General features: G+C 43.1%; 1 protein-coding gene across 2 annotated transcripts in view; it reads right to left on the minus strand.

The window, feature by feature from the left end:
• LOC123757268 (glycerophosphocholine phosphodiesterase GPCPD1) overlaps positions 1-17,793 on the minus strand; it is a 182,842-nt gene that overhangs the window by 60,150 nt on the left and 104,899 nt on the right. For both annotated transcript variants that reach the window (XM_069323819.1, XM_045740805.2), the window contains exon 10: positions 11,195-11,420. In XM_069323819.1, the coding sequence (XP_069179920.1) occupies positions 11,195-11,420 (226 nt within the window). The remainder of the gene's footprint in view (positions 1-11,194; positions 11,421-17,793) is intronic.

Genomic DNA, 17,793 nt, shown 5'->3' on the forward strand with positions numbered 1-17,793 from the left:
AGTTTTAGTATTTCACCATCCACATAGGGGGGGCAAGGCAAGGGGGCCACGTAGCCTGGTGGATAGCGCGCAGGACTCGTAATTCTGTGGCGTGGGTTCGATTCCCGCACGAGGCAGAAACAAATGGGCAAAGTTTTTTTCACCCTGAATGCCCCTGTTACCTAGCAGTAAATAGGTACCTGGGTGTTAGTCAGCTGTCACGGGCTGCTTCCTGGGGGTGGAGGCCTGGTCGAGGACCGGGCCGCGGGGACACTAAAGCCCCGAAATCAACTCAAGATAATCTCAAGATAATCCATATACAATGGGGCCTCGACTTACGATGCTAATGCGTTCCCAGAGACGGATCGTAAGTCGAAATATCGGAAGTCGAAGCGATTTTTCCCATAAGAAATAAAGGGATTTGAATTAATCCGTTCCCCACCCTCCAAAATATTAACATAAAAAATATTTTATACCTAATACAATGTTCTTTTCTAACTATAATACAGTACCAAAGTTACTCTTACCTTTATGGAGGGTTCTTGATGGCGTATGGAAGATGGTGATGAGGGGGGAGGAGGAGAGTTGTTACTGTTTGGAAGGGGAGTCTCCTTCCATTATCACATCAGGCAGTGATGTTTTCTCTGGGGTACTCTCAAGTTTTGCCTGAATACCACTAGGACCTGGTTGTGGTTCAGTGCTTGTTTGTCTCACTACAAATGTCAAGAGACATTTGTTTTTCCATTCGTTTTAACATTTGTCTGTAATGTTGCATCACTTTAGCACTCATAATGTCCTTTTTCTTAGCTAGTATGGTGGATATCGTTGACCGAGATTTGTTGTACTGCCTAGCTAGTTCACCTACCCGCACACCATCTTCATATTTACGAATGATCTCTTGTTTCTGCTTTATGGTCATTCTTACATGGGATCTCATATACTTTACCACTGACTTTCCTGGGACTCATGGTGTATTATATAATAATAACTTTAATGTTCAAAATGCAAAAAATCACCACAAAAGCGGAATTTCTTATAGGCGCGATCGTCACTAAGCGGGCAACTGTAGTAAACTGGGGCAGGTCGGACCGCTTGACTGGGAACCACGCGCTCGGCCGACCCGAATGTGTACCAATAAATATCGGATGTTGACACCATCGGATGTCGAGTCGCATTTTTTCGATGAAATTTATATAGCAACTCGAAATTATCGTAAGTAGGGGCAATCATATGTCGAGGTGCCACGGTACAGTAGAACCTCGAGTGACGAGCGCCTCAATTTACAAACATTTTGAATAACGAGCGCGCCGATCGCCGACAATTTGTCTCGATTGGCAAATGCTCGTTTGATTAACGAGAAAACCACATGGTGCGTTCGCCCTGCTTCTCGGACACTTCCGACTATGCAAATAAATTTTTTGTTTTGTTAAAAGATTCTAATGATGCTGGGATGTAAAGGGGTGACTGCTGTGATGTTGCAAAGCATTGACTTTTTTGTAGAATAAAAAAACATTAAAAAATTTGAAAAAGAACAAATGTCAAAAAGGTACGTTCGGTGTTTGTCAGGTAGGCTGCTACATTATTAATAAATGAAAAATATAAAACAAATTGAACACATTTGAAACAAAAAGATTGTCATAATGGAGCATCCTACCTGACAAACACTGAACAAACCTTTATGGCATTTGTCCTTTTTTTCATTTTTTTTTTCCATTTTTTTTTATTTATTTATTTATTTTTTTTTTTTATTTATTTATTTATTTTTTTTTTTTTTAAGAAACATGGAGCAGCCTACCTGACAAACACCGAACGAACCTTTTGCTGTGTAAAGGAGGAAATGTATATGTTTATCTCTCAGAATGTTTGGTGATATGTTTATTGTTTGTGATGTGTATATGTATGTATTAACACGATGCACTGAACGGGGTGAGAATAGCTTGAGCTACCTCATCCCTTTGTGTGTATTTTACCTCAATAAACTTATTTCAATTTCAATTTCAACCTTTTGCTATAAAATGAAAAAAAAAATTGAACAAATTTGAAAAACGAACAAATGTCATAACGGTTCGTTCAGTGTATGTCAGGATGCTTTTCTGTGGTGGAACGGTTTATTTTTATTTCCAATGTGTTAAATAGCAAAATTCGTTTAGAGAGACGAGCATTTCACATGAGGAGCACGGCGCCGGAATGGATTAAATTCATTATTCGAGGTACCACTGTAATTAAATGCAAGTCTGAAGTTGGAAAACGATGCACACTCTCAGAATGGTCTTTGTGTGTCCCTCGATAGCTTACTATCCAAGTCCTCCCCTAGGTCTCAATCTTTATTAGAGTTCAGTAATTCCTGTCCACAAAACATTAAAGTTGAGTGTGTTCTATTTTCTTCAATTCCACATTCCATAACATGGCATTTATTCACATTGAATTTTATTTGCCAACTGACACTACAATCACTTATTTTAACTAGATCAATTTGAAGGGCATTACAATCGTCTGCGTCTCCTATCTTCCCCAGTATCTAAACATCATCCGCAAACATGTTCAAAGAAACAAAGAAACATAATTCTGCATTCCTCCCGATAGATTGTTTATGTTGACGAACATTACTGGTGCAAGAGTGGAACCCTGTGGTACCCCGCTAGTAACACTTCCAGTCAGAAACATTGTCTCCGATTACCATCATCTGTCAGATAAAGAAATTTGTCATCCATGTCAGAAAACATGCTGGAGGGGTGACCAGGTGACAACACACCTCAAGGTGCTATATTTTATTATATATATGTATTATATTTAGTGGGATTTATTACATTTATTTTGACTTTCCCGTCATTCAAGTTTTAATTTTCTCAAATTTTTGGATGAAAGTAATCTTCACTTCTTTATATGCATTGATCACTTACATAGGATAGAAAAACTTCTTCTAATTCCTTCAACACCCGTGATTTTCTAGCTTCCACCTGTTTGTTCTGTTTTCTTACCCTTATCTCTGCACACACCTGTTTCATGTGATAACTCCGTGGTGAGGGGAGAGAAAAAAAAATCCCCTCTAATATTGTTATAAAATGCATTTCCTCAGAGGAAAATTAAACAAAACTAATGTAATTTATAATGACTGTGATGGAGAGAGAGTCTTGTGATGTCACTGGATCATGAGCACTAATGGATGTGACTGCCCGTGAGGGATACCTGAACCAGTTGGCAGCAGAAATTGCCACATACAGTACTGTATATTTATACAGATTTGTTTCAGTGTCATTGATTTGTTTTTCATTTTTTTTTGTAGTTATATTATGCAATAGTGTGTCATTTGAGAAATTTTTATTTTAAGATGTGCAGATCATCGATACAGTACACACAAATACATTTGAGTCGCTAATATGTGGACAATATTATATTCTTTGGATAATACAACACTTACTATTATTACACTGCATACAAATGTATAGCTACCAACATGTTTATGCACCTTTACGAACCAATAAGCAGTTGTGGCGAGTGATAATCTCATAACCGTTTATCACAGGTCAGGCTAGACCCACACATTTTATACTAAGTTGGAAATACATGCACTGAATATTTTTATTTTTAATGTTTTTATATCGTGGTTTTCTTTAAGTGCAATGATGCATTGGGTTGTCAAAGTTATTTATATCACAATACATATAGAACATCAGAATGCACAGGTATATTCGTGTAACTAATATGTGCACCACAACATTAGAACAAAACTTTGTTTTTGCCGTTATCACACTGTACAGTGGTACCTCGGCTTACAAATTTAATCTATTCCCAGAGGCGGCTTGAAAGCTGAAAATTTGTAAACTGAAACAAATTTCCCCTTAAGAAATAATGTAAATTGAATTAATCTCACTCAAAATCTCACTCAATATATCTATACATCTCAATCTCTCTCTCTCTCTGGTTACTGTAGTTGGATTTTCGTTATGGTGTAAATTGCAGTACTTCTGGTCTCCAGCCTACCATATTCATTGGGTAGTTGGCTTTTTCTTTAATTAGCAAAAAGTATTTCATGAAGTTCCTCAAAAACATGGCTTATAATTTCCAATTTCAAAAACTCCTCTGTTTCTTCAATTCCTATGTAATCTTATGTAATTACTATCACATTCTCTCATTTTTTTCCAGTTTTCCAATTTGGTCATATCCATCACTTTGTTCATATTTCCAGCTATACAATACATTTTTGTGGCATGATTTGGGCATGTTTTATATTTAGCATTTTTCTTTAGGTGCAGCCACCACACTAAAGCTGCACGTTCCAGCCTAAATCTGGCATAAGCCTCCACATACAGTACTCTATTTTAAAACTTGCCAACATTTTATATAGCATAATTTAGCATTTTGGTGGTTTTGAAGTGATAAACTATTACAGTGCTTATACTGATTTCAGATTCTTTTATTTTCTCAACTTCGTCACATAACCTATAATGCACATGGGGGCCTGGTAGCCTGGTGGATAGCGCGCAGGACTCTAATTCTGTGGCGCAGGTTTGATTCCTGTACCAGGCAGAAACAAATGGGCAAAGTTTCTTTCACCCTGAATGCCTCTGTTATCTAGCAGTAAATAGGTACCTGGGAGTTAGTCAGCTGTCATGGGCTGCTTCCTGGGGGGTGTGTGTGTGTGGTGTGGTGTGGTGAAAAAAAAATAGTAGTAGTTAGTAAACAGTTAATTGACAGTCGAGAGGCAGGCCGAAAGAGTAAAGCTCAACCCCTGCAAACACAACTAGGTGAATACATGGGGACTATTTTCAAACACCATTGCCATTATGTGTTATCTATCTGCACAGAATGCATCATCCAGTTACCATTTCATTTAATTTTCTACTTTACACAAAAAATTGAGAAGATCTCAAAACATTCATGGATTGTCAACTCTTATGTCAAAAGCATTATTAACCAACTAGTAACTTTCCCTCAAGAGGACACGTCCTTCCTTTCACTATTCGTGTCTTCTTTTAGATAAGAAATCTCCTTTCTATTTTTATAACATCCTCAAATCCTCTTCTACATTTTCTTTCCAAATTAGTCATTGACAAGAACCATTTTTTAAGCACAAAAATTTAACTGCTCACCGATTTCTTGTGTAATTTATGTAAATATCGTAGCTTGATTTCACATGCAAAATATGGCTAATCCATACATGAGTAAGTCAATGGATGAACTATATGCACTATCTGTGCTCCAGATCATTAATGTCTACTCCCAAAATTGCTTCCATTTGTTTAATATATGGACATTAGGACATATGGACATTGTTTAATATATGGAAACTGCCCTATTGTTTAAGGGACTCTCCATTATTCTCTAAATATTTATACAATCTTTATAATTCCTACTTATCAGCATTTTTATTGAACTTTTATTTAAGCCATATCCTAAATATATGCGATGCAACCACAATGAGCAGTTGTGCACATTGTTCTAGGACTCGTGGTGTCACATTTGCTCCCACTGTTTTACTTTAATTAGAAGGCAATTAGGTGTGATTGGGGGTTTGGTTCAAAATGCCAATGTGGCTATGTTTATACAGTGCTTTATTTTTCTTAGTATCTATTAACAGAATTTATATTTCATTATTCCATACTGAACTTTATTTTCTTAATGAGTTTAATTCATTAAAATATTTTAGTGTCATCCTCTGGACAATCACACTAAATACCCAGCACATCTTCAACTGATTAAACAATAATTGCATTATTATTTGCAATATTTTCCTCAAGTTACTTCTGTACAATATTCCTCTTCATAATGTACAGTATGCTCTCTCTCTCTTTCCTTGGTAAATTTCCTACTGGTAGAGTTGTGGGTTGGGATATAACCTTGCATTATTTTAGTTTACCAAGCTTGTTCATTTATTTTTTGTGACACTATGCTTACCTATCACCGAGGTCTAGCTATTCATGCCCAGCCTGCTCGCTTACTCTGCTATCCTTTCATATTTATCTGTGATAAGAATAGCCGTTTGATACGAGGAGTCTGGCAAGACCAGGTATGAGGCATCCTCTTATCATTGACAAAATGAATAACAATTGCAGAAGAGTGATCCAGGCTGGAACAGTGCCAGGTGCCTGGCATTAACAAGCTGTCTTTAATAACGATAATAAAATAAAGCAGAAACAACCAATTTTAAAATTCACTGCCGGAGAGCGGGATACCACAATTATTACTCGGCATGACTTTGTACCACTGTTTGGTACAGCTTGGTGCTACTTGTGTGCATCACAAGGGCAAGGGGATGGGAGAGACCAGAACAGTACAGTTTACAAGGAAGATAATTACAGGAATAAAGAAAGAATAAAGACCTAGGAGTAGCCATGCACAAACAGAATATTGTATACCCCTTTATTGAATATTATGCAACAATACCAAACATAAGGATGGCTTTCAAGTACGTAAATAACGAACCACTTGGGAAAAATACCCAACGTATGTAACTTGAGTCCAAAAATATGCAGCTCCAACACACAATCATCTGGCAAAGCAAAACAAAATCAAGGGCTAAGGACATGCCGTGAGACACACCACGAGGACAGGCTAACATAACTAAATCGAGCAACATTAAACCAGAGGCAATATGATCACAATGTACAAGATACAAAGGAGAAGACAGTTTTCTTTTCAGATGATACACATCAGAACAGGGAGCGGACACACATTAGTTGGAAATGCAAACGAGCCAGAAATAGTTAATGAAATAGTGGTATACAGTGAGAACTGTAAGCGGGTGTAAACTGTAAACTTGAGCCAGGGGTGCTGCAAGAAACAGTTCACAACTTAAAAGACAAGCATAACAATACTGGAATATTTGGATGCATAAAAGGTATAATAGCTAGGAGGCAGGGCATTAGAGATCTTGCTTCCCAAAGATAAATACACCCACATATATATTGTAGATATAAATATACAAATTAAAAATTTGTAATAATACTATATTATATGCAATAAGAAACAAGGGTAACGGCAGATTTAGAAATTGTCTAAACATTGCTTAAAAATGCACTAATTCTTTAACGAAAAATACTAGAAGAAAACCATCATACATTACACAGAATAATAATGTTCACAATAACAAAATAAAAATGCAGTACACAAAAATCACAATAAAGCAATCTTGCATATGATAACTGGGATGCAACACCAGGAAGATTCTGCAAGAATTTATTAATATCAAAGATTAATAATGAGGATCAGAGGAGTATGGCATATTCAATATTTACAGTATCAATATTTTCAAGCTACTGTAATTTTGATCTTCACAAACTGCCAATAAGAAGTCCCTAAAGCACCCACAGCCTGCACTATCGTGTAAGCTGACTTTTACAATACGTACACTGATGCACATTGTACTGAATCATATTCCAAACCTCAATATTCAATGCTGACCCCAAAAAATCAAAATTTTAATGGACCAATAGTACTCTGTTGAATATAAAATTAATAGGACAAAAACTGAACTCAATTCCTTTAGAAACTTAACTTTTAAAGCATTTAGAACATGGTTTCAGTCAACAGTTACATTATAAAAACACTCGGCTGAACAATCACTACGACAACTAAACAATATTTATGACAAAAATAGTAACCAACTGTACAAATGCAGAATGACAAGATGAAATACCTGGACAATATACAGTAAATCAAAATGATACCTAATCAAGCATTATGAGCTATATATAATAAACAACTTATACAGCTTAGAACAGTCAGTGAAAGTTCTTTTTTAATATATACTTTAGGTATGGATGGGAAAAAAAGCCTTAACTAAGAAACTGAATAGAAATCACATCAAAGACTGTTCTTATTTTTTGTATCTGGTATACTGATACAGTATAAGTTATATTATACAACGAGATACAATGAAATTGCAAAATGCTTTCCTGCAAACAGCATGGTAATGAGCATTACTTTATTCCCTAGCAAGATCGCAGTCAAAATACTGTCAAAATTTGGATATTTTTAGACTCCATATTCATATATATATATATATGAATATGAGTGCAAATTTCTTGGAAACCTCTTCTCACCCCGCCCCCCCCAACCATCATGTACAGAAAGAGCACAAAAAACTGCTATATATATTCAGAAGGGAGATAAAGAGTATTTTGAGCTTGCCTGCTTGTTAGTTTGTGTACATGCACGCACACAAAGACCAGAGAAGTGAGTGACCAGACCAACACTTGGGAATGCCAACCTCCAGAATGGGACTTGCCAGAGGGGAGCCTACTCCTTGGAGAAGAAACTAAGCAGCTCAGTAGAAATGAGAAATATTAAATTTATGTGCACAAATGTGGATGGAATTACAAATATGGGGAAGGGCTGCAGGTATGTGAGGAGACATTGGAACCTGGTATCACAATCACCAAGACATAACTGACAAAAGTAATAGAGGATACAATATTCTGAAGAGGATACCATGTAGTACAACATTACAAGAAAAACAGGAAGGAAGAAGGCGCACTACAAATACAATATGTTTGGAACTTGGTAGGAATTATTTAAAACCTGTCTAAATACACCATGTTAAAAGGAGGAGTATAACAACTACAACAAAACATGCTTAAAGATGAGACAATCCATAGGAGCAGTGATGAGGGTTCGAACCTATGCTGTGTATGTTCATACGCTTCTAGTGACTAGACCAGGAAATGGTATAAGCATTGCAACCTGGAATTCTTCTGAACAGACAAGGATTTCCTAAGGCTTCTACTAAAGCCAGAACTGAATTTTCACACTGCCCCCGCCCCCACCCCATGCACTCTGGCTTCGTCATCTAGGACTTGTTCAGATACTACTCTTTCAATACAGAGTAATCACACTAACGTGACTGCACGATGTCTGCACGGGGGAAATGTGAAAATCCTGTTCTGGCTTGAGCAGAAGCTTCAGGAAATCCTTGTCTGTCCAGAAGAATTCCAGGTGGCAATGCTTATACTATATCCTGGTCTAGTCGCTAGAAGCGTGTGCGTGGGAACATCCACATCAGAGGTTCAAACCCTCATCACTGCTATGGATTTTCTCATTAGTGCAGTCACATTAGTGTGATTACTCTGTGTATGCTTAAAGATAACTGAAAGGCAGCCATAGTTTCAAGGCAAGGAGAGCAAAGTTACTGGTACTCAGGGATCTTAATCATAGTGAAACACACTTGTCAACAGAGGATTCTCAAGGGGATGATTAAACAAAGAGAGCAAGATTAATGGATACAACAGTAAGGTAAGGAGGGAGGGAGGAGAGAGGGGAAGGAGAGGGAGGGAGGAGTAGAAAGGAGGGAGTAGGGAGGGAGGAATAGGAAGGGAAGGAGGAAGAGAGGGCAGTGTGCGAGTGTGTTTTAAGCAGACATAAGCATGGACAGACCTCACAGATAAGACAGCAGAGCAAGTTCAATGCAGAAATTTAAGAATTTTCAGATTTAATGTTTTCTCAACAAAAGGTTAAACAAAACCTTAACCTGACATCTTATAGTTAAGAAATATTTATATTTCTTACCAGTATTTCATTAACATGTATAACTAATCTGTACAAATAAAGCACAGATAATCTGCAGTAAATTCATCTATCCTTTCTGCATTCCCTTTCATATCTGAATAAATTCTACATCACATTTTTGTACATTTAATCTATCAAAATATTTAGATCAGACTTTTATCCTCTTCCATTATTTAGTCATATTTGTTCAAGATAAATTACAATATTTATTATCCTTAGCTTCTGAATGATCTGTTCACATATTTCGTCTCCCCTCTAGCTGTGAGTTTCATATCAGGTGACATTGACTATCTGAAACAGCATTGCACATATCTGCAGTCTCCAGAAATCGACAAAAATTCAGCTACACCTACTGTAGTGCCTTTAAGAGGTTGGAGCCAATAAGAGAAAGCATTACATTAAGTGCAATTGTAGAGATGCTACAGACCTTAGCGAGGCATCTACATCTGTGGCAGGCAGGAACACCGCTGCTGCACTATGAACAACTGAGGTGTGCTTAATTGATGATGGGTGATGAGCCTTGCAGGGGGCTCTGCCTTTGTGAGCCTGCCTGTAGGGAAACTCATCAGTGGGAAAAGCTTGTCTCATTAATTGTTATTCATGAATAATTCTGCAAGATGAAAAATATCAGAATACCTGTTAAATGATACATGCAAATCCTGTAAGATAATACAATACAAAACCTGTAAAACTTGTAATATAATTCCTGTAAAACCTGTAAGATAACACCTGCAAAACCTGAAAATAATATATATGTAAATATATAAGAGGTACCGTAATTTTATTCATTTATATTTATTCATTTTGCTTGCATGATGAGACTAAGTTGAAATTTACCACTGGAAATAACGAAGAGATCACAAAGGATGATGTGCCACAGGAAAATTCCTGAAATAAAGAAGTCCACAACAGGGATTTTAATAGAGAATTTGCCATAAACAATAATGGGAACAATATGGGAAGGGCAATGCCAAATACTGCTCATAAGACTCACCTTGATATAAAAGTGCCTTACCTCAATGCTGAATGACTCGCACGTCTTAAAATATCTGCGGTAGTTGCTTCAAGGTGCACGGTCACTGGAGCACAAGACAGTTTCATGCTACCCAAGAATTGCAACGTTGCTCAGTGTCCCATTATATTGCTATCCACCCCACCTTGTAATTATGTAGCCTCACTGTTACATGGCCCATCTTCCTATACAAAAACCATCTTTAATATTATATTACCCTAACAGCTGAGTGGACAGCACTTCAGATTCGTAGTCCTAAGGTTCCGGGTTCGATCCCCGGTGGAGAGGGAGAAAAATGGGCAAAAAGTTTCTTTCACCCTAATGCTCCCGTTACCTAGCAGGAAATAGGTACCTGGGAGTTAGACAGCTGCTACGGGCTGCTTCCTGGGGCCGTGTGTAACAAAAAGGAGGCCTGGTCAGGGACCAGGCCGCGGGGACACTAAGCCCCGAAATCATCTCAAGATAACCTCAAGATAACCCAACCTTGCAGCTGAAAAATTCCCGTTGCTACCATATAACAGATAAAATACTCTTACATAACCTGCATAACTGTCAACTATCATATCTTGCCACTATACAGATCCTCTCTTTCTGTTAGACCATTCACTTTGCTGCTACTAAACCCACTGTGTATACAAGTGAGTCAACTCTTAGCAACATATGTCCTCCTTACTTATATACACAAACACATGCACACACCTTCAATGCCTGTAGTTGTGAAAGTGTCAGGTCCTTGATTGGGATTTCTAACAGGTCCGTCTTGTCATGCTCCTTTTTGCGCTTGAGAGCAATGCAGGCGTGAAAGTCGTGATATATCACTGGCACGAGATCTTTGCTTAGCTGAACATCGAACTCCACCATATCTGCTCCTTTCTCTGCTGCATACTTAAGAGATGCAACTGTGTTTTCTCTGATGTTTGCACAGCTACAATAAAAAAAAAAAAACAGCATGTAATGTAATGAAACACCATTTTCTGGGTGAGCCCAGAGGCTCCCTGGAGCTATCGGGCTAATATGTGATATATTGGCCCGGGGAATTAGCCTATGGAGTTCAGCCTATCGGCGACCACGAGCCAAAACCTAGCCCCCTCAGAGAGGTACAGGGAGCAATGGCCCTATAAACCCCCTCCCCTGTGGTTGGGGTTTTTCCTTATCTGCCATCAACTGGGGTTAAGCACCCAGAAAGGTAGGCATAACAAAAACACCACATGGTAAGAAAATTACAACTAAAAACAGAAAAGAGGCAGAACTCCCTCCAATCCCAAGGAAATGAGCAAACAAGCATATGTCACACTCCACAGCCGCATAGCTCATCTACGCAGCCCTTTGGGGAGGGGAGGGGTGGAGCCCCGGACCTCCCCACACTTCTTACCTAGCACTCCAGTTCGGAAACCTAAGCATCAACAATGTTTAAAACTGCTGACCGGAGGGGAGGGAGGGTTGTCAGGGAGCCTCCGGGGCTCACCCAGAAAATGGCTCTTCATTACATTCAATGCTGGTTTTCTGTGGGGAGCCCTTACGGCTCCCTGGAGCTACATAACCAAAGATAAGGAAAAGAGCGACTTACCTGGGAGGCGGCCGCCACACACTTCACACTCCTCAACGCAAAGACGAGACAACTGGCTGCAACCAGCGACCCAAAGCAACACAGTAACGAGAAGGAACGTTGACCAAATAATGGGCAGCCAGGACCCTGTTCGACCTCCAAAAACCCCCCGCGCCCGAATATCACCCCAGGACATGTAGCAAAACACGGCAGCCAATGCAGCAAACTTCCTAACATCATGGCCACAAGGATAGATCACAGGCTGGCAAGACTAAACCCTGTGGACGACCTGGGAGACCCGTGCCCTGGAAAAGGGAACAAGGGAACCAGATCAACTCAAAGCGCATCTCCAGCCACTGAAGCGAGCAGATAACAGCGATGAGCCGCAACTGGACGCAACGCATGATGCACCCTAGGCCTGACGCATCAATGAGCCAAGGACCCCTCCGGAAAGCTGTCGTCTCATTGAAGGAGAAGGCTGCAACCGAACAAACTGACCAGAAACCCCTGAACCGGAGGAGAGCATGAAGCTCACCGACCCCGACTCCCAGAGGCCAATACCAACAGAAACAGAGCCTTGAAAAAAAAGTTTGAATTGAAGGGGCCACCATAAACCGAGAAGAGAAAAGATAGGAGAGCACCCTGTCCAAGGACCAGGACGGCTCAGGCGGTGCATGAGTAGGCCGAAGGTGAAACAAAGAACGAGAAAACTTACGGAATGGGGCAGAAGTGACATCCACCCCGAACACAAGCTGAAACAGCTCCACCAGCACCGCACGATATGAGGCGACAATATTAGGCATCAAATGACAGTTCTGAAAAAGTCAAGATAGAAAGGACAAAACAACAGGATCAGAAATAGAAGGCTACCTGATCACCATACAAATTGTGATGAACCAGCGTAAAAAAAAATCAGACGTGAAGAGGGGAGTAGAAGACTGAACCGGTCATGGACCGGGCCAGTCTGATCTGCCGGAAGAGGCAGAGCCGCAGAAAATGTCCTGGGTTCGCATACCGAGCAAGCAGCACCTGGAACCAAGGCTGGGCTGGCCACCAATGGGCCATGAGGACTACTCTTCCCTGGTAGGACTCCAACCATGCTAGAACCTGAAGCAACAGCTGGATCGGGAAGGAGAGGTACAGGTGATCTCCACCTCGACCAATCCTGCCGAAAGGCGTCCACCGTAAGTCTTGCAGTCGGGGAAGGGCGCCACAAATCAGGAGACCCCAAGACCACACCAACGCAAAGAGGTTCACGTCCAGCAGTGCCAATGGATAGAGTCGGCATCGCCTGTTCATTCCATAGGGAAATTAACAGACAGGCCATCCACCAGAAAGTTGGACACTCCTCGGATATAAACCGTAAGGAGAGCCAAGCCCTGAGAAGCCAGCAGATGAGCCATTCAAAGCGACCAGCCCCAAAGAGGCAAGGACCGAATAGAACCCCCTCAGTTCAGGAAATGAACCACCGGAGAACAGTCCAAATGGAGCCGAATGGTCGAACCCCAAGCGACCCGAACCTTCCGAAGCGACAGCCAAACTGCTGCAGATTCCCGTCCTGTGCTGCGAGCCGGACAGTCCCCATTGCCTCTGGCCGGCCTGGTGAGCCTGGTCACAAAAGCCCAGCTGAGAGACGACACATCCATGAACATATCGAGCGAGAGCTCGGGTAGTCGTCAAGGCAGTGAACCTCGAAAACCCCGAAGATGAAGCCGGCAACACAACAACCGACTCAAGGACCCCGGAATACGAACCTAGCAATTGTGAAAGAAGCGAAAAGGGCGTCCTTGAAGGAACCAGAACAGATGCTGAAGCCAAACCCAACCCAGTGGGTAGACCAGCACGGCGAAGTTCAAACTCACGCACAACTACTCAAACAAGCACCGAGTGACCGGGAACCCCCCCCCCCCAGAAACAGCCAAAGGTGGGACCGCAGCAGCAGCAATGCCTCCGAAGGGAGAGACATGGAAGCAGTTCTAGAGTCCCAAACAAGACCCAGCCAGATCTGAACCTGGGACAGAACCAGATGAGACTTCCTCCAGTTCACCAAGAACCTGAACCAGGCGAGCTGGGATAGAACCACACCCCTGACGAGCAGACAGGTGGACCGACTGGGAGCCCACATCAGCCAGTCGAGGTAGGCCAGGACCCAAACCCTTAGCAGACACAGACGGGTCACCACAACCTGGGTTAAACTTGTGAACATGAGAGGTGTCAGATTCAAGCCAAAAGGGAGGCAATGAAAGCAGTAAGCCTGACACCCCACCACAAAACCTAACCAGTCCCTGAACCCAGGATAAATAGGATCATGCCAATACGAGTCCATGAGGTCCAGGGACACCATCCAGGCACCCGGCTCCAAAAGAAGCCGAACCTGAGAAAGTGGTCATCCGAAAGGAGGGGCAAGGAATTCTGGGGGTCCGACGGGACAACTCCAGAATGAACCTCAGATCTGCAGTCTTGTTTCGGCACTGGAAACAGGCAGGAAACTTACCTGAGGGATGAGGTCATTTTGACCACCCCCAAGCGCACCCACTTCGAGATGACCTGACGAAGTGCAGTGGAAGAAGCCTGCCCCGCTAGCCGGAAGCCCCCTAAAGGAGGAGCCGCTGCCCAATGCCATCATAGGCCAGAGGACACAACCGAAAACGGCCACGAAACATGGGACTAGGCGCAAGCAAACAGAGTGAGCCTCTCACCCTCACCCTTTACAAGAAGCCAGCTAACGAACAGAGCGATCATCATGGCGACAAACGACGCCAGCTCTGAAGCAATGTTGGCTCAGGAGCTGGCACGAATGGCCCACCTCAACCACCTCAACCCCGAGTCCTGGAACAATCCTTCCGAGAAGATCGGGAACGGCAGCCCCGGAGAACCAACAAGTCCAACACAGAACGACAACTAGACAAAGCTGCCTGCAGAAACTGCATGACAGCAGACTCTGCAAACAGCAACAGACAATGCGAAGATGAAAACCTATAAGCCACGGCCCAAGCGGATTCCAGAGAACAAGCGAGCACAGCCTGAAGGCACGCGAGGCGAGAAGCAAAGAACAGACACCGCCTCCTTCAGGATAGGCACAAACAGCTTCAACAGTGCAGCCGATGCCCGAGCGACCAAGGACAGCACGCCAGACGAAGGCCCGGTACTTAATGCCTCAACATCCTCCTCAAGCCAGGTCGAAGACTTCTCAAGAAAGGAAAAGAAGCTCAAGACTGAAGTCATGTGCCCACTGGCATGCAAATCCTCGGCAACCAAGGACACGAAAGGATAGGAACCTGCACATGCAGCTTCACGAGGCCAACATCCCGAGAAAGCACAGGGAGGGCAAACAAGCAAGCATTAAGGTGCTCAAACTGGCCTTCCCCCCCCAGGTAAACCTGCAAATCGGTAGAAGTTTCTCACCACTCAAGTGTGCAGGTCTGACAGAACCCATGCCATGCCCCAACGAAAAGAATGGGCACTCTGCCAGCCAGGAAGACTCCAGACCCTCAAAATACACCCAATACGGGGAACAACAACAGAACTCAAATAAGGACGGATCCATCACCGAGGCAGAATCCGGGTCTCGCAGGAGGCATGCATCAAGAGCCTCCTGAACCTCCCTAGGGAAGACACAAGAGGCAGAAAATCTCCAGAAGGACTGGGCCAAGGAACCCTGGAACCACCCAGCGGAGGTTCCCTGGAAACCCGGGGAGGAGCCGAACCCAAATCATACTCATACAAAGGGATGTTAAGAAAAACCCCTTCCCCTGCTACAACAATCTCCGCGAAGAGGGCACCAACAACTAAGCGGGGTCAAAGGAGGCCAAGGCCCCCCAAGGTCGACTCGTCCCGCAGCCTCGGGATCCTCGAAGTCAGGACCTGGGGGCAGAGCAGTCCTCTATACCCTCTACCCCTGAAGAAAAGACAAAGTCCAGGGGAAAGGCTGAAAAAAAAGGGGGGCTTACTGGTGGGACGCATAAGCCTCGGTAGGAGGAACCGGCTCGAATGCCTCCGTCCCAACCCGAATTGGGCAGCCCCCGAAGCTGCCCAAGTCTCATTACTAACTAAACCCTGCCGACTCTGAAACCCTCAGATGTTTGAGAGCCAAAAGCAGGGGGCCCCAAGTAGCAAGGGGGGGGGGGGAGACGAGTAGCAGGGTGAACAACAGGGAAAGAACCAGGGATTGCGGACTGAACCAAATTTGAAGCAACTAATGCCCCCCAGGCCCGGGTCCCTATAACCGAAGTGGGGTATCCCGGGGGGAGGGGGGGGGAGAACCAATCTTGCACGTTGCAACAACCTGAACTGCAAGCTGATAAATGTAGTTATACATGCATCACGGATGCTGCCTGTACCCCTAATAGCAATATCATCAGAATAGTACTGGAGAACACGCAGAGAACACTAATCGCAAGACTCCAGGTCAAAGGTGTCATTGACCTGGCAAGAAGGCTTTGTTGAGGACCGTGCCATGGGGACGCTAAGCCCCGAAACTACCTCAAGGTAACCTCAAGGTAAGGGACCCAACAGGCAGCATAACAGAGGCAAAAGAGGTGACTGTCACCCTGAGACAAGGGCATACAGCAACCTTCAAACCCACACGAGGTGATGCTAACTGATTAAGACCCAAAGCTAACAAAGGGAAGATCAAAACACAAACCCTGGTGACATGTACAATCACTGGCGCCTAGCAGAGGGCCACAAAAATATTAGAAGTGGAACTATAGGCAGACCCCCACCAGGTAAGAAAAAACAAAAAGAAAAACCCTGCAAAAGTACAACGTCCCCAGAGAAAATAGGAACTAGCCGCTGCATAGGTAGGCAGACTGCACAACACCTTGAGGTCCCAACCAGCACAATACCACTCCCTATCCAAGGCCAAACATGGGCCACAAAACCCCAGCTGGCACCAAGGGCAGGGTAAATGCCAAGCAGCAAAAACCCTTATGGAAATGGTTTCCCAAACGCACCAGGGAAGGGAACCCTAACACGCAAGGGCAGTACTCACAGGGAACCTAGGGAAGGATGCCCCTAAGTGCATGCAGCCCCGGCACTGCTTGATACCTGCTTGATGAGGTTCTGGGAATTGTTCTACTCTCCAAGCCCAGCCTGAGGCCAGGCTTGACTTGTGAGGGTTTGGTCCACCAGGCTGTTGCTAGGAGCTGCCTGCAGGCCCACATACCCACCACAGCCCAGTTGGTTCCGGAACTTCTTTTAGAAAACAGTATAGTTCTCTCTTTGAAGATGTCCACGGTTGTTCCAGCAATATTTCTTATAGTCGCTGGAAGGACGTTGAACAACCGCAGACCTCTGATGTTTATACAGTGTTCTCTGATTGTGCCTATGGCATTGATGAGGACACCTGGCCACCACCACACAACACAATTGCAGAGGTCGCCACGAAAGCAAAACACCGCCTATGGAAGTCGAAGCCAGAGAAGACGTCCACCCCAGACCACATTAGCAAACTAACTGGAGTGTTAGGGAGCCGGCATGGGGAGGGGAGGGCTACATGGACGAGTGATGAAGCAGGAGTGTGATGTTTGCTTGTTTACTCTTTTCCTTGGGATTGGAGGGAGTTCTGCCTCTCTTCAGTTTATAGTTATACTTTTCTTACCATATGGGGGTTTGTTTTATGCTTACCTTTCCAAGTGCCTAACCCCAGTCGATGGCAGATAAGGAAAACCCCCAACCACAGGGGAGACCTCCAGGGGCCATTGCTCCCTATGCCTCTCTGAGGGGGTCAGTTGCGACTCATGGTCCCAGG

The sequence above is a fragment of the Procambarus clarkii genome, chromosome 13 (assembly GCF_040958095.1).
Source record: "Procambarus clarkii isolate CNS0578487 chromosome 13, FALCON_Pclarkii_2.0, whole genome shotgun sequence".
Classification (NCBI taxonomy): domain Eukaryota; kingdom Metazoa; phylum Arthropoda; class Malacostraca; order Decapoda; family Cambaridae; genus Procambarus; species Procambarus clarkii.